The sequence below is a fragment of the Pimephales promelas genome, chromosome 1, assembly GCF_988280905.1.
Source record: "Pimephales promelas chromosome 1, fPimPro1.hap1.1, whole genome shotgun sequence".
Lineage (NCBI taxonomy): Eukaryota > Metazoa > Chordata > Actinopteri > Cypriniformes > Leuciscidae > Pimephales > Pimephales promelas.
Window position 1 is genome coordinate 29,627,903 of NC_142769.1, and position 18,220 is coordinate 29,646,122.

Genomic DNA, 18,220 nt, shown 5'->3' on the forward strand with positions numbered 1-18,220 from the left:
TAGACTAAATAAAAGACTCAATTACAATCCACAGAATAAAAAAAAACTAAATGATAAATCATATGCGGAGCGTTGCTGGGCAAGGTGGACTTAAAGGTGCCATATGTAAAAATTGAGGTTAAAATATCAAAAAAAAAATGAGCTACACGCATCAAAAGAATGAGAAGAAATAAGGTTGATGATGTCATTAAAAAAATGACAAGTTATTGTGCTGCCGACATATTAACCTGAATTATCATGCTAAATTACTAGCCCCGGATCGCTTTGTAGTTATTAAAAGGGACCACTCTTTATAGGCGTGCTTTATAGGCGATGCATTATCAATTGAGAATTTGAAAACAAACTTTTGTTTTTCATGCTTGACCAGCAGCCACATACAGACTGCAAAGTTTAGGGAGTGACATCCACTAAATTCATGTATTTGAGCGAGTATTATTGTGATGTAGTAGGCCTATGCGTGATCAGTTTCTCCTTTCCCACAAAACAAAAATATTCTGTCTCATTTGATTGAGTCGACCAGCCGTCAATTTGAGTGGGCCAGTGCCACCCTGGCCCTTATGTACCCTTGGCACTGTTGCATATTCTAGCAAGAATCTGTCTTTGTGATGAATAAATTTACCACAGTATACGTGATACAGTTTTTCCTGTGTGAGAGAGACAATAGTATGAGACTGAGAGTTTTTGTTGTGAAGTTTTTTGTTGAAGTTTTTATGTGTGTGAGTAATGAAACACACATTACATTACATGCGTACTCATTAATGCTCACACCATATTTGGGGGGAAAAACATCTCTCTAAAGAATTTTGAAGTAAACATATGCCAATCCATGTTTTTCTCCAGTGTAGAGAAGTGTGCAGGAGGTTGTTTTTCTCAGTGGATGCATTCAAATTTAGAAATTACCAAAACTTTAGACCTAACCAAAAAGGATGTGTGTTGTTTTGATTGCGATTAGTGATACTGGGCTATATATGAAGACTTCAGATGCAAAAGCCTCTAAATGCCATTTGAAATTTTCTTATTTAATGATGATTTTTATCAAACTTGTATATTTAAGTTCAGTAATTTCACTTAAATAACAATTAATAGGTAATCATCATCGTCATTTAAGTGAAATTACTGAACTTAAATATACAAGTTTGATAAAAATCATCATTAAAGAAGAAAATTTCAAATGGCATTTAGAGGCTTTTGCATCTGAACTCTTCATATATATATATATATATATATATATATATATATATAGGATTTAAAGTTAAGCAAGAAGCAAGAGTATTATGCTCCTGCAGTCTACCAGTCAAGTCAATATGTCAATATTTGGTTGAAAACATTTCTTGTTAAGGTTTGGATTTTGTGAGGCCTGTATGGTACATTAATGTCTTTTGTCAGTCACATGACTGTTTAAATTATGAACTGCACTACTTGTGATTGTTTTCAGAGATGGGAACAGATGTTTAATACTTGTGCTACAAAACTTTCAACCTCTGTAGCACCTAGAACATGGTGCTGGGCCTGCTCGCTATAACATTTGATTAGACTTACTCAAAGGAAGCACTGAGAAAAAAATAGTATGAATATTCTTTAAAAGGCAAATTACAGGTTGTAATGTCATTTCCTGTGACAAGTCGTATCGGAAAGTTTTTAAGGTCAGGGATCCACTAACAAATTAAGCATTTCCCTCTACCTGATTTTGTCACAACCAGGTTGGCTCAGGGTCAAAATTGAATGTGTACCTAGAAAACCAGGCCAATTCAACATTTAGCAACCTGGTTAATGATTGTATAAATCAGTATTTTTCAGAAATATATCAAGCCGTCACTAAGAAACAGAACAACTATGAACTTTTTTGATGTTTATTAAAGGTTTAGAAACTTCACAATGGAAAGAAAATGATGTACTCAGATGTACATGGCATTAGATCAATGCAACCAACTTTGTCTGTATTGGGGTTTGGTGACTTTCATTAGGTATTCAGAGGAAAAATACAAATTCGGGCTCCAATTAAGAAGCTGTCACAGAGATGAAATTTTGCTTTAAAAGTTATACAACATTGCAATCAAAACTTAAACCTGTAAGTACAGACTTGAAAGTCATCCTCTCCCAATGTATTGACCAAACCAAAACCTAAGAATGCAAATAATGCAATTTCTCCCACAGACATGAGTACTTTCTCCAGCAATCATACCACCTCACACACAGAACTAGACTTGAAAGATAACAAAGAATGTCTTTTTTTTTTCATTTTAAAATGAGTCTGTTCAAACTAAAAAAGAGGAACTGATTGAAATTGCAACTGTAAATAATCTGCTTATGCTGTTTTGTTATATTTCACCGTCACACATTCACTATATTTATGCATCGTCTCAAAATTCTTAAATTTGAAAAATGCTTTTATCCTCTGTTACCCACCCACCATAAACGATTAAGTTTCTTAATGAACATAAGTCCAACTAATACAAGAAACAACTCTGGAGGATGGCAACATTTCACTCCAAGGGCTCGACAGAATATAGTTCATTTATATTTTGATTAGAGAAAGTGATGCCAAAAATGTGTAATTGCATTTTGGAATCTCTGACAGTATTTTAAATTTGAAAAAATGAAAGTGAATTGTAACGTTAATTGTCAACTAAATAACCCAATAAAGGCACCCAGGTGCTGCTCTACCCAGTTATACCATACAATAAAATAATGTCTTTGTGCCTTGTTTTCTAACACTAAACATTTCTATAACTGGATATTTATGTTGTTTGTAAAACAATAATCACACTCCCATAACCACAATAAGGAAAAACATGTGGGGAAACACAAACACACAAGCCGTTTCAAACCGGGTCATACAAAATCAACTCTGCATGGCCTACAGCCATTTCCATTCGGTCTAGGATCGTAGACTTCAAACCTTAGACCGGTTTCTGTTAAAATAAGCACAAATCTTTTAGAAGGACTAAGAGTGCAGACAATTTTCTTATACACATCTAAAGATTACATCTTAGACATGGTGTATGAATGTTAGCACCAATATATAAAATACTCTTTTTTTTCTTTTTTTTTCCTCTCAATTTAACCCAAAGTGCATCTCAGAACAGGTCAACAAAATAAACTCTTGCAAAGGGGCTTTTTTTTTTTTTTTTGTGGACATCTGATGCCAAAGCAAGTTTAAAAACTTAAATCCTTGTGCCAAATGAAGGAATCGTTTTTGGTCAATGCTGATGGGGCATTATTATTTTCCATTTCATTGTCACATTCAAATTCCCCCTGAAAATATTTAACAAGTAATGCTTTAAAACAAAGTTTCCCACATTGGTACAGGAAAAAAAAAGCACACTAACATTTTTCAAAAAAAAAAAAAAAATAGAGGGTACTTTTAAAATGTCAATTTTAGTAATTTCCCACTTTTAATATTTGTAACAAAACACAAAGCTGAATTGTCCAGGCTTTAAAGCTATGTTCGATCTGTTAAGGTCAAGAAGCAGACAAAAGGAAATAGATAAGTCACAGGTGTAAAAGATGGTATTAGATCACAAAACAAATTTAGGATGGACTGGATTTTGCATTATGAACATAAAAGGGTTACACCGTGACCATACCCAATTCCACAGCCATTAAAATTGTATAGGCAAGCAACCTTTCAAACTTTGCAGGAAAAGTAATTTAGGCCTTATTCAAATGAAAACAGAGGGGAATGAAACTAAATTAAAGTAACATTTCAAAAATAAACCCCATGTATGTTCCTCAAACACAAAAATACATCAATATCATAAGGTTGTAGAGTTATTGTGTGCTAAAATACTATATTGCTTTTATAAACCACTCTTCATATTAGATCTAGATCTTGCCCATGCCATGAGTATGATGCATAAGTCCACACTGAAACAGCCACAAATTTCTAAAACAAGTAAAAGGTATGTTATATGAATAATCAGTGGTCACAATTTTGTTGATAAATAAGGGGGAAAAAATTAACTGAAAAGCCTAAAATGAACACTAACCTTAAAGAAAAAATACATAACGTCATGGCTACAATAGCAAACTGCAACAGATATACACTATCAACTGAGTAATAGTTTTTTTTTTTTTTTTTAAAGACTTAAACAACTTATCTGAAATTATATGGGTCAAAATATTCTGTTAACTATTTTCCATTATCTGCAGCATTTATATTTTACATGCTTTCCAGATATCTTGCCATATGTATTCAGGAAAATGTAAACTATTCTTTGACACAAGAACTCTCCAAAATTAACTTTTATGAAAGGTAACTTCACAAATCAAACCAAACTGACAGTAAGAAAGGAAAAAAAGAAGATTTTTTAAAACCTGAAGTGAAAAAAAAAAAAATAACCTAGCGAATTGGTAAACCTTTATCAAATGGCTGGGAAACTCGGTAAACTCAAGCAAAGAAAGCAACTTCAGATTTCAAGGGCAAAGCTCTGTTTCTACATTCAACATTTTAGTATGCTTATTGTTTTATTACACTTTCAATATATTACCCTGCTCTATTTCTTTAAGATGCTTTCAAAGCAGCATGGCAGGGGACAAAAGCAATTTTCTTTCAACACGCCAAACCTCACACAACTCTATCCTCTATAAGTCATTTAGAAGGAAAAAAATAAGACAAAAAAAAAATAATTATCGGCAGGGGAAGGGGGTGTTGCAATTGTAGTGCTTTCAACCTGACTTCTGAGTATTCATAGTTCGGTCACAGAAACTTTGACTATTAGAAGGACTGAGACTAGGTTCACAAGCACATGCACAATCAGTAGGACCACAATTATAGTGTATCCTAGATCAAACATAAAAGTGAAGCTAAAATCTATAAGGGGTAGTAAATAAAGAACAAATCTTAATGCTTAACTATGCCGTGTTTTCTTTTCAAAATTGATCAACCTTGGACTTAACAGACTGAAAACAGGTCTATAATATATGCTGTTGACCAGAATCATCTATCTGTATGTTCAACCTATTGCCATGTTTTCCCCTCTCTGTTTTCATCTTGCTGATACACCATTTTAGATGAACTGAGGAATAACAGGGCTTAGGACAGGGTGGTTAAGTGAGAACCCACTGTAGGCGCAGGGCTCACTGTTCTTGTAAGGTTCCTCCTGTCCCTCCTCTGGTTTATGGTTGAAAGTGATAGGAGGAAAATAGCATCGGTATGCCTCCACGTTAAGCAGAAGATTCATACATTACTGCTTTCTAAAAGCAAAAAAAAAAAAAAAAAAAAACATTTAGCATTATACAAATTCCATTGAATGTACTGTCTACAACTTTACATTCAAATTAATCATGATTATTATCTATTATAACTTCATGGGTTTGTTAAAGCAGAGTACAATTAACTTCACTGTATCTAAAACTGTTCAATTTTGCATTCTTACCTCCACACTGAGAACCTGGAAATAAAGGAGAACATAGAGTACTCTGCCACCAGCACTCTTCTTGCTGCATATTAGTTAAGCACTGTTCTCCAAAATTCAACAGAGGAAACTGTTGAAGTAATGAGACAACGTTTGTTTGTTTTTTATCACAGAACAATATCAAGTACAGTCATGGTATATGTGAATTCAGTACGTGCAGGTGATACCTATATATATATGTATATTAACAGCTAAAGACATGCTAATCTATTGTAAAATTTTCCATATGCATGTATCTGCAGGTGACAGTTTGGTCAGATTGGCTCTGTAGTCACTTACCTCATGCATATCTTGAGCAACATCAAGTGACTTCCCAGTTTCAGGAATCTGATCATTTGCAGCACATTTGCAAGACTCGGTCTCTTTGCTGCCTTCTGCTTGTTGAACAGAGGACTGCACATGAGAACATGGCTTCGAAACCACTGCCGTCTCACAATGTACGCAAATCTCTTGTTCAGAAATCGGCAAAAGGGTGCTCCCACCCTCCTGTGAATCGAGTGATGTCTGGGCACTCTTCTCCATGCCAGACTTCTTTAATCTGGGTAGGAACTTCCCAGACTCCAGCTCAGATTTCCCATAGTAAGGGCCCTCACACTCTGCGTCCTCCTCGAGAGGCTTGAGGTCAGCCTGTGGGTCATCAAAGAGGTCTGCTTGACTAACCGGAAGACTTGCTTCCTCTTTCTCATCTGACTCTACATCTGACTCACTGCACCCACCTGGAGACAGTTCAGAAGCAGATATTGGCCGGAAATGGGTCCTTGGGGAAATTCGAATGGCCCGATACTGAGTCCGATTGATGCCATATAACCAAGGGCAAAAGGGCTCATTGTCTGAGCATAATATGGATTTTGGCTTGAATCCCGGGCTGAACGAGGCCATATCCTCTGGCTCAAAGGAGCACTCCACATGCAGGACCTGGGAAAAAGGGTTGTTTAAATCAAAGGATGAAAATGGGTAATCAAGTCCTGACTCTTCTCCACGGAACCCTCCGCATGATCCCAGTAAATCTTCATGGAAGACAACAGAAAATCCCTTATTCAAACCATCCCCTGGTCCCTTGGAAGTCTGCTCATTTTGACCAAGGGACACAAGAGGTCTCCACAACGGTCTGTGGCCAGGAGCAAAGCGACTGCTCGTGTTCATAAACACATCCGCTCCTGCAATGGTTACCATGTCAGAAGACGTGGCTGCTGCACACTGCAACAAACTGCCACAAGCATCACCAGGTGGAACCATAGCCCATTCTCTGTCGCCACTTAGAGTCTTGAGTTCTCCATAAACCCCGCCGAGGATAAATGAGGTGCTGTCCTGTGAACTACAATTCCAGGGCTTGGCCGGTGTTGTGTAATCCCCATCATTTATTTTAGAGAGCTTGTTTTTAGGAAGTCCCTCATCTTCTTTCTGCCCATCCCAAAGATGATACTCCGAACACTGCGCATCTGTCTTTTGAATAATTTCACCTTTTACATCCTTGTCAAGACAGCTGCATTGGTAGCCAGGAGCCTCCTCTGAAAAGAAGTGTTCCCCTGTATTCTTTACCCCAAGAGTTAAGACACAGTCTCGGTCTCCAATAGCCATCCAAATGTCTTTTATTATCCCTGAGGTGTATTCATCACTTTGTTGATTTGGGACATCAGAAAACACAACAGCATTATAGAGTTTACTCTCATCCTGCTCTAATGCTATGCCACAAACAGACTCCAATTTCGATTTCTTATTGAAGGGCTGGTTGGACTCTACACCTATATTTGTTTCCTCCTGCTGGTGACTCGAGTTCTCTTGAAAGAAATCTAAAAGCTCCTCCTCTAGGCATAAAGGTGGGATAAGGGAGATACAGCTGACCTCTTCATTGCCAAACAAAACAGATTCATCTGCCAGAGCATTGATCTGCTCACTATCTGACCGTGTCTCCTCTGAGTGGGACCATGGACTGCAGGTCCTCGTTGATAAGTTAGAGCAGTGTTCCGTTTCATCAAAGGCACTGTTTTTGGTCCAAATTAGCAAACGGGATTGTTTGTTTCTTTGTGGATCTAAACAGCTACTTGAATCTACATTGTCCTGACCCGGTGTGAGAGAGTCACAGGGAAAAGAAAAGGAAGGGCTATCGTACTGCAACTCAAAAAGTGAAAAGCAGGAGTTTAGGTCAGAGATGCTACCACTGGCTTCTTGGAGATGATGCCCTACAAAAGCTCCTGATAGGTTGCTAAAATTAAATGGAACACTGTCCAACACTGGGGAGAGCCTGACTGGAGAGTCACCAGGACAACTTTCTCCCTCTAAATCCTCCAGGCTAGAAGATGAACAGCACTCCCAGACTTGGGCAATGGTTTCCATATCTTGAGTGATAGAAACATCTGCTTCTGAAGCTCCCAGAGAATCAACCCTTATTGCACTTTCCCCTTGCAGCTCAAGGCCATCTAAAACTACACATCCTGCTTCAAAGTGTTTTCGCTCAATGCTCTTCTGTCGAATCATGTTCAGGATTCGACTTTCTTGTACCGCATCTGAGGCACTAGGATCCAATATGGATTGGTAAAGATCAACTTCATAGAAGTGAGTGAATTCAGACAGATGCTCATCATCTAAATCTTGACCATCTTCAGGAGGATGGCAGCTTGGAATCCCATTCAGTTCAGGAGCCTCTTCATCACCTTCACCAGGCACTTCAATGAAGTGGCCATCCACAAAAGTGCCTGCTGCAAGGTATGCCCTTTGAAAACAGGAATTTGCAATGCAGATTCCTTGAATTCTCTCCGATAGACAGTCCATATCAATGGACATAGCTAAGTCATTGGAAGAGTCTTCTGTACTCCGATACTTTGTCTCCAATTTACTTCTACTGAGAGGGACAAAGTACTCAGAGATGGGCTCTGTGTACCAAAGAGGCTCCTCCATATATTCCTTTTTATTGGCCTCTCCTCCTGACTCCTGTGCCTCAACTAGATTAGCATCTTTGCGGATCTCCCTCAGAGGTCTCTTGCTTTTTTTCATGTAGTGCTGCTGCTTAGGTGGGCCTCCAGTGGTACTGACATTGCCACGTGAATTTTTCCGTTCCTCTTTGTCTATGACTTTTAGGGCCAGTTTGACCTGTCCACTGCCACTTCGGCCTCTTTTGCTTCTGCTGCTGACCTCTCGAGACTTGTGTCTTAGGCGGACTGTTTTGCAACTAGGGGTCTGGTCACCCTGGTTACCACTGGAGCTTGAACCAGCCTCACTCGAGCCAGAGGACCATGATCTGGGACGGAACCTTCCCTCAGATCGGTGTCTGGGTTGCCTCTTACTATGAGGTGCAACCTGATTATCAGGCATTCCTGTTGCACTTCCATGGAATCGGTTTTCCTTCTCCCTCTTAATGCGTCGCTGCTGGGCCCTCTCGTTGGTTGTGGTGGTGGAACTGGGTACATCAACTGTTCGGTCTTTAAAGGCTTCACCTTCGCTGGTGCAGTCTTTTGGAGAGGATGTGTCTGTGCTTGTTTGAGGGACAGCAGATGATGATGAGCTGGAATATGTGCAGGCTTTAGCTTTGTTCCACACTGTCATAATTTCTTTGAGACAAACAGGTTTTTCTGACAGAGGTGGAAAGGCTTCATAGTACCTAAGAGGGAATAATAATAATAATAATTTTACTATAAATAACAATACGAAAATTAAATAAGATCAATAACTTCAAATACTGCATTAGGTCATCTTAATGTTGCTATTTGAGACTGCTATTGTAATCATACAACAAACAATTTACAAACAAACAATTATGCAAGCACATTCACTAGGCTCTCAAAACAAAACACTTGCCATTAACCTTAAAGCATGCAGCACACAAACTATATAATCACAGCCTTTTCTGGTTTAATAAAGGCTACATTGCTATAAAGTCACACTGTTCATTATTTACATAGAAATCATAACCCCAGCTACGCAACAATCCACATTCATTAGACTTCACTTACATCTCAACCTGGTCCTTAGAAGAAAGGGATTCATCTGGTTCAGGAGACTGAGATATATCAGATTTTTTATTTCCTTGCTTTTCTTTTTCTGTAAGACAGTAATAGCAAAGCAATTTAATTGAATCACTGCGATACACAGTTACAGCAGTAGTAGCACAATGCAATTTTTGCATAACCTGCATGAGACCAACCTGCATGTTTATTTTGAATATCCTTGAGTTTAGAGCAAAGCTCCTCGACCAAGCTTTCAATTCCAGAATTCTGGAGGAAAAAAAAAATTAACTTAGTTGCAGGGGAAATTATATAAAATCACTGTTTTGTGTGATTTATAAAATTAATAAATGGATCAAAAAAACAACCTGTGAACTAGTTCTGGTGATTTATTTTTTTTACAGAGACAAGCATAATCCCTGTTAAAGGCTTTGAGGCAAATCCACATTACTAGAGCCCCAAGTAGAATTTTTTACAGTCTTAATGAGGAGTGCTATTATTGATTATGTTCTGGGATTAGTCAAGCAAAAAATGGTTAAACAAACTCACAACAGTGGTGTGAAAAAGGTTGTAGGAATACAAAACAATTTGCTACATTTCTTGAAGTAAAGGTCTTACTTCATCAGATGCTGAACGCAAACATTGCACAGCAGCTTGTTTCTTCATCTCTTCAAGACTAAGGTCAGTCACTCCCTTCTTCTTACTCTTCCCCCATTTCTTCCCTGTTCCTTTCTCCCAGCCCAGGAAGATGTCATTTTCCTGTGCACAAGGAAGGTTTCGTACTGTTGTTTGGTGTTTTTTTATCTGAATAATTGCAGAAATAATCTACAGATTAATAGAGTCAAATAATAGTTACTTGGAGCCTTAAACTGAATGCAAAAAAATAAAACGGAGAACTACCGGTACTACTAAATACATCAAAAATATTAAATTCTCCTGTATTAACTGATCAACCACCATTCAAAAAACCTGCTAGAATAATTCCATTAAAGTTGTTTTACATTAAAACCAAATCAATTGTATTGCATCATAAAATTTACTGCACACCTGGTATACACTATTACAATTTTGGGTAAACTACTGCTTTAAGAGGTTTTATTAGAATTGTAGATACTTAAAATACAAAACAATTCTTTGAAAATATTAAAAACAAAGAACAACACTTTTCTGAAACATTTTCACTATACCTGGTCCTGCAGATCATAGTCATAGCTGTCGTGCAGTAGCAGACTAAGGACATAGCGGGTGTAGATCATAGCATCTATGCCACATTTCTCCAACTCCTGACCCAGCCAGCTCTGCACTGGCCCTAGTGACTGCAGTGAGGACATCTCTGAGGAGGACACAGGGCCTGACAAAGGAAAGGCCTGCGAGACTCTTTCAGGAGCAGGGCCGTCTGACTCTCCACTCATTGGACGCATGAGACTAGGTTGGAGCCATACTTAAATGCAGCTGCATGTTCCCAGGTGGACATGAAAGTGCAAGACGGAGTGGTATGAAACGGACAGAGCTGATATTATATTTAGGGGAGGAAGGACTCAATCCAGCAGGGCAAACACAGGAAGGTCTACATGAAGAGTCATGTAGATTCTTCTGTATATTTGTATTGCTGCAAGCAAGAGAGAGGCTCTAATCTTCAGGCATGGCTTTGACCACTGGAAGCTAACAGCTTACTGAATAGGCTCACGTTCACTCATAAGGGTTCATCTTGGAGGACAGCTGGTTCCAGGCTCAACCTGAGAGAGTAAAAAACAACAGCATTTAGGTTTCATACTAAATGTTTTTTACTCTAGAGCAATTCATATGCCAAGTCTTTTTTTTATTATTACAGAATCGATATTAAAGGGTTAGTTCACCCAAAAATGAAAATTAAGTCATTAATTACTCACCCCCATGCTGTACCAACCTCGTAAGACCTTCGTTCATCTTCGGAACACAAATAAAGATATTTTTGATTGAATCTGAGGGCTGGATCACTCTTCCATAGACAGCCTGAGGGACTGCCTCTTGACAGCCCAGAAAGTCATTAAAAGAAAAGGTTTAAATATTCCATGTGCCTACAGTGGCTCAACTATAACTTTATCAAGCGACGAGACTACTTTTTGTGCGAAAAAAAAAACGTAAATAACGACTTTATTCGACTTTCCATTACTTCCTTATGGGCGCATGCGCGAGAACTGAGACGAGACCGTTCTTCTTCGACTACTTTTTGTTACCGGCTGCTCACCGCTTAGGAGTTTTACCGCCCCCTACCGTATAAGATGACGTACTGCTTGTAAACAGAACGTTTTGCGCCTCCGGCTATATCAGTACGTCATCTTATACGGTAGGGGGCGGTAAAACTCCTAAGCGGTGAGCAGCCGGTAACAAAAAGTAGTCGAAGAAGAACGGTCTCGTCTCAGTTCTCGCGCATGCGCCCATAAGGAAGTAATGGAAAGTCGAATAAAGTCGTTATTTACGTTTTTTTTTCGCACAAAAAGTAGTCTCGTCGCTTGATAAAGTTATAGTTGAGCCACTGTAGGCACATGGAATATTTAAACCTTTTCTTTTAATGACTTTCTGGGCCGTCAAGAGGCAGTCCCTCAGGCTGTCTATGGAAGAGTGATCCAGCCCTCAGATTCAATCAAAAATATCTTTATTTGTGTTTCGAAGATGAACGAAGGTCTTACGGGGTTGGTACTGCATGGGGGTGAGTAATTAATGACCTAATTTTCATTTTTGGGTGAACTAACCCTTTAATTCAAATTAAATTGCTTTATTTTTTTCCTTTTCCTTTTTTCCTTTCTTATAGATGAGGTTGACAGAAGTTAGCCACAGGGATTGAAATACGTCATTATCTATGAGTGTTAAAGTGACGTAACATCTCTTTCAAGTGGAGGTATGGAAGTGGCGTAAGATTGAATGCACTGAAAAGCCCTCACGCCACTCATGTGCTGAGAGAGAGATACGACAGTAGAGCTGTACGATTAATCTTTAAAAGACTGATCTCGATTCAAACACCTACGCTACGATCTTCCATTTCATCTGTCTATTAAACCTTCGACAAAATCATATTGCAACTTTAAAATCTGTGTTGGCTCTGCCGCTGACCCTGACCCAGAGGGAGTTGTCATGAAACAGCAGTTTCCAGTCTTTTCAACCTCATAGTATCATTATTTCTGATACAATAGTTCAAATTGTCATAGAAGTACTTGGATAAACGTTTAGAGTTCAAACATAAACACTGATGTCTATGATAGTGATCAAAATTGAGTAAAATGTTTCGCCACTTTTTTTTTTTTTTTGTAAATGTGTATGATTTAACTTTCCCCCATGGTCTACCTAGGGACTTGAGGTATGAAAGTGGCGGACACCTCCACCTCGAACGCAGCCAGGGTGGCGTCAGGTCCCAAATACCTTTACAGGCTCACGGAACGCCTCCTGGTCAGGACTCAGCACAATCTGCGCTCATTGAGAGCAGCACATGTGACCAGACAGACATTTGGGACCAGCAGACTGTCCAGAAATGGTCTCTGCACCCGCAGACGGTCCAACTGCTGTGGGAGACTTTCGGCAGAGTGCAGGTAGACCTGTTTGCGTCCCAAGAGAACGCTCACTCTCCAAAGTTTTTCTCCAAGAGCAGGGAAGCGCTGGTCCATTTCTGGCCCCGCTGCCCACTCTATGCCTTTGGATCTGACATCACCAAGGGTCTCTCTCGATAGGCTGTTGGAGTTGCCGCAGGACAGCCAATAGGCACACGAGCCGTCTTGCCCACGTCTGCATGCTTACATTAATTCAAAATTAGGAATAATTTTTGGCTTCAATATCTCGTGGAAAAGAGGTTTTCCCCTAACGTAAGATATTACACAGTACTCGTTCCTTCTTCTAGAGCAGTGATTCCCCACCCCAGGTCCCCTGACCGGTGCCGCTTGACACTCATTCATTCAACAGTTGACAGTCATTCAAGTTATAGCGATACAAACTAGTTAACGATGTGGGTACGATAGCTAATTTTGAAGATGATGACGGTCAGAACCAGCTCTCATCAAGACAAGAAGACCAGCTGCTACAGCTCAGAAATGATGGAGGCCTGAAAACTGTCTTTAATTCAACACCATTGACATCCTTCTGGATCAAAGCATCAATAGAATACATTGAGATCAGCACCCTTGCACTGAAGACCCTGCTCCCGTTCCTGACTTCATATCTGTGTGAGGCAGGTTTTTCTGCCATGACTGCCACTAAGACCAGACTTAGAAACAGACTGGATGTGAGGAATACCCTGTGTATCTCATTCAACCATCAAGCCACGGTATGATGTTCTTGTGGCTGCCAAGCAATCCCAGGGGTCTCACTGAGATGGATATCAGACTGTAAGCTGGTTTTCGTTCATATTTGTGAAGCAGACCTTTTTAAATTCTGTTTGTGTGCATTGTTTTGGATGCATGTCCAGGAAGAACAGCTTGTCTTGTGCACAGCTACATATATAGTAATATCAATTAGCAGCTCATCCTCACATTAAAATAGTTTTGTTCTCATTGGTATGGTCTGGTATTTTTTGTTAAAGGTTAAAAGCTTAATCTCTAAATGTTTGCTATTCTGAACCTGTCTGACAGTTAAAACTGGCTCTTATTTTCAAACAATTAGCCTTTGCTGTCACCTGTTGGTGAGAGAAAACACTAATTTGCTGTTGAAGTGTTTGTCTTTAGTGGTTCTGGAGAGATTTGACAGGTGAAATGGACTGGTATTTTCATACAATTTGCCATTACTGCCACCTGCTAGAGAGTGAGTGCTGTGCGAGTAGCTTTTGAAGTAGACCTAATTGTATGAGAGAAAAGGGAAACATTTTGTGAACAGGTCTGAAAGTTTAAAAAAATGGTATACAAGTAGCCTTTGTTGCCACCTAGTTCATTATATGCAAATAAATGATAGGCTGTACTGTTTTACACAGTGATATGTTCCGAATCCAAACAATCCATCTTAAAATCGGGGCATTCAAATTGACAACTGGTCCTTTTTTCATGAATATGCTGGTCCCTGGCACAAAAACTCTAAAGAGAACCGAGGTAACGTTAGTAACCAAGTATGTTCTCATTTTGAAAACTCACAAACCACTTCCAATACATTACAATTTGAATTCTAAAATTAACTTTAAAGACATTAGGAACGATGCGTCAACGTAATCATTAAGCCCAATTTATACTTCTGCATCAAACTCACACCGTAGATACATCAAAGGCTGTGTGTAACACGCGTAACCTGACATGCACCTCCAAAAATCAATTCTATGAAGATGTAAGCGCTGTGATTGGTCTGCTAGAACCCCTCCCTTGGGCCCAAGGTATGAGCAGAAAGATCAGCATGTCTGGAATGCCACTTAAAGATAAGTTTTTCTGCTCTTCTTGTTATGGAAGACAATACATGAGTTTCAAAAGACAAGTTTAAAAGAAACAGGTCCTACATGTCATGACTCTCTGATGAGCATTGAGACAATTAGGCCCATCAAATGGAAATTATGCCCCAAAACGTAACGTATAACAACATTTATGCCTTCTACACACAGGGGCACCATCAAGCATACTCAAGGTGTAGCTTCTATGAATAAGGCAAATTTAAGAAACTGCCTAAGAAAAAACGCTAGAACTGTAATTGTCAATGCACTTTCACCCAACACTTAATCTGTTCCCAAAGCATGACCCCAGCATTTCACTCTCACCATAAGCAGAAAATCAGAGCTTGGATATGCTACAACTAAATGTGGACATTAAAATGCAAAAAAAGAAACTCTCCCTGTCTGACAAAATACATTTGTTGAGTTGGAATAGACAAAAAATTTGTTTCCACTCAGTTGAAACTGAAAAAGGTCCGTCACGCCCATCTTCTGTCGTCACTCCTCGTCATTTACAGTGAGTGCTGCTGAGTGTCAGTGTATTGAACAGCGCATTCATTGACCAGAAGTAAACACTTTAGTTTAGCAAAGCCCTTTTTAGTAACAGAGGCCTCAATGTTTACATTCGTATGACGACAATTTTAATCATCTGAAATGAACGCAGAAGTTATAAAAATGTCTCTTTAAAAACGTTTAAAAGTGTGACATGATTGTACACCAAAACTATTCTGTGGACTTTTCAGATCATGTACTTTTTCGTTCGTTTGAATTACCGTAACGGATCGGAGTGCAAACTTGCAGTGTGCCCTTGACGTTTGCCCCTTCATGGCTTAAATTAATCAATTTAGAATGCAAGCTTTACGATTAATTATATAATCATGTGTTAAACGACCACCTGAAGGCAACACGGACACTGGTGTCTCTATAATGTCTGTTTAAACAATATTAAAGACATCAAATAATACGCATTGTTTGACAATGACAGGAAAACAGCGGAATGACAGGACGCCAGCTGACTAGCTACGAGCTAACCATCAGCTGACTCAAGGCAGAGACCAGACCTGAAGCATTGAAATAACGTTACCTAAGTCACGTTTAAATCTCCCTAACGTTATCAATTCAGTTAGCTGCTAGTCAAACGACAAAATAAATGGCAATGACAGTTTATTATTTCAATAAAGGTTTATATCCACGGGCCATCATCTATAAACGCCACAGACGAAGCACAAACCACTTTCCCCTTACTCAGCATGATTCAGCTAACATCAATGTTATTCTGCTGCTAAACGATGCTGAAAAAGTGCAAGATATAATCTCGCTCAAAGTAACTTTCGGGCTGCCGCGCTGCTCCTTAACCAGCCCAAGTTACATAGCGATTGCTTGCAACGATTTTCACACAATGCCCAATAAGCTTCATTATGTTATAAAACGCGTGATTTGGCTTTATCCACTGGGCAAAATCAATGTTATAGTCGTCTAAAGTGTCGTTCTGACGCATTCGAGATGTAAACAGATGACCGGTCCACTCATACAGTGTTGTCGGCTGGTTAACTCGGACACCATTTTACGCAAGAGTGAAACGCTAGTCCCGGTTTATCACTTCCTCGAAAACTACAGGCAACGTAAACATTTTTGCTTCACAACAACCGCCATGAAACGGACCAAATGAGTGTTTCGTGGATTCAATTCAAATCCAAATATGTCTACTATAGGAAAAAGGACGGTAGTAACCTAAATAATACGAGGTAGCGTTATGCTAGGCTAGTGCACCGTTGTAGCTAAACCGGGGAGGAGGCGCGGCTGATTTGCCTGGCTACAGACGCTTGTAATACTTGACGAGACGGCCTAAAACATCAGCTTTCAATTCAAGTCGTAAATGTGGAGCATTACCAATATATATAACACGCAACATATTGGAAGGCAGTTTAACATGGTGAAATAATCTTACCTGCTGTAACCCTACGCAGTGTGCTAAATAGCAGCAGGAGAAGCGATGACTTCTCTCCCGCTGCCGTTCCGAGCTGGAGCTCCGAAGGTCCGCGTCCGCCGCAATCGCGTCACAGATATCAGGCGCGGGGTAAAATATGTTACGTCCTTAACTCGAGTTAGGACGCAGGTGACGACATTTTGGATCAAGCTGAACCTGCATCATATGTCTCCAAACATCCTATGACAATTCCGGTTGAGCCAACATGGCTGAGAAGGAAGGACTTTAAAGGCGATTTCAGACTCCATTTTACTTATCTCCAGGCAACAAGACAGATTACAAATGTGTCGCCATGGCTTGATATCCCTCCGCGAGAAGTTGCATCAGAACGACCGAGTTCTTGTCGGTCTACATTTCTGTTAAATAACAATTATTATTAGGTTAGCGGTATAAAGTGTAAAGTGTAAAGCGTATATTGCTTTATTTAAAAAGAAAATGTTTGCAATAAGCATTATTTAGAATATATAGTGACTATAACATAAATATAACAAAATAAAAACATAATTCTATGTCATACCTTAGATTATAGTTAGATTGCAAACATCTTAACTACAAGTCTCATTTATTGAGCGTACAGGGTATAATAACTGCAGATCATAGGTAAATAGCAAAGCATGTGCTGTCAGTATGCCTACGTTACTTGATTTAATCGAGTGGTAGAAAAAATAGAATTTCTAGAGCATTCAGGAAAGAAAAACTAATTTAAAAAAATTCTCAAAGCTCATGTTTTTCCATCACCATACTCATATTATGATTAAAAAAAATCTCCCCCAGTAAGTCTCATCAAGCGGGTTTTGTGCCTGGGGCTCGCTTGGGCTGCAGGCACCATACGAGCTCCTTGTCGGTCATGACTCATGACCTTTTTTACAGTCTATGCTCATGACACGGATTCGGACGCTAAGGACGACTGGAGCCCTCTAGCGGCATCGTCCAGTTCATCTGAGAACTAAACTACATCTGAGAACACTATGGTTTTCGTCACACACCACTACAAATGTAGCCTAACACCAGACAGACCACGTATCAATAAAATCGCGTTACTCAGGCTACTACAAATGGCTAATTCCATCAAATAGTAGGCTACCATATTTAAGGGTAGCATAATAGGGGAGTGATTTTCTTCTTTTTTTCTTTTCTTTTCTTTTGTCATTCTGACACCCTAAAGTTGTTCCAAACCTGTAGCCTATGTGTTTCTTTCTTCTGCTGAACACAAAAGAAGATATTTTGAAGAATGTCGGTAACCAAACAGTTGATCATGGGCCCCAGTATCTTCTGGTATATATTTTCCACACAGTGGGAACCAATAACTGTTTGATTAGTGAAATTCTTCAAAATATCTTCTTTTGTGTTCAGCAGAAGAATGAAATTCATACAAGTTTGGAACAACTTGGGGGTGAGAGAAAATGATGACATTTTTTGGGTAACTAAGCCAGGGTTTTGGAAATTAAATACCTCTCTGTTACAACATCTTATTATTTGGACATAAAAGGTGTAATTTTAAAACAAATAC

General features: G+C 39.2%; 1 protein-coding gene across 2 annotated transcripts; it reads right to left on the reverse strand.

Annotated features, from left to right (window-relative positions):
- Positions 1-1,836: 1,836 nt before the first annotated feature.
- Positions 1,837-17,042, reverse strand: kiaa0232 (KIAA0232 ortholog). Of its 2 annotated transcripts, none has more exons than XM_039656021.2 (8): positions 16,672-17,042; positions 10,543-11,091; positions 9,974-10,159; positions 9,556-9,625; positions 9,365-9,452; positions 5,697-9,012; positions 5,379-5,487; positions 1,837-5,196 (listed from the first exon to the last, which is right to left on the reverse strand). In XM_039656021.2, the coding sequence occupies exons 2-8, from the start codon at positions 10,774-10,776 to the stop codon at positions 5,180-5,182; spliced, it is 4,020 nt and encodes a 1,339-aa protein (XP_039511955.2). In that variant the 5' UTR covers positions 10,777-11,091; positions 16,672-17,042; the 3' UTR covers positions 1,837-5,179. The 2 variants fall into 2 exon arrangements, with proteins under 2 accessions (XP_039511955.2, XP_039511956.2); XM_039656022.2 differs by having other exon boundaries at positions 9,974-10,114; positions 16,672-17,040.
- Between the last annotated feature and the right edge of the window lie 1,178 nt (positions 17,043-18,220).

Bases quoted from the DNA above. Each gene is read 5' to 3' on its own strand.
- kiaa0232 (XM_039656021.2), bottom strand. From the start codon at position 10,776: ATGCGTCCAATGAGTGGAGAGTCAGACGGCCCTGCTCCTGAAAGAGTC. The intron at 10,160-10,542 runs GTATAGTGAAAA...GCAATTATTCAG, and splicing joins ACTATGATCTGCAGGACCAG to ATAAAAAAACACCAAACAAC. The intron at 9,453-9,555 runs GTTGGTCTCATG...ACTGTCTTACAG, and splicing joins TATTCAAAATAAACATGCAG to AAAAAGAAAAGCAAGGAAAT.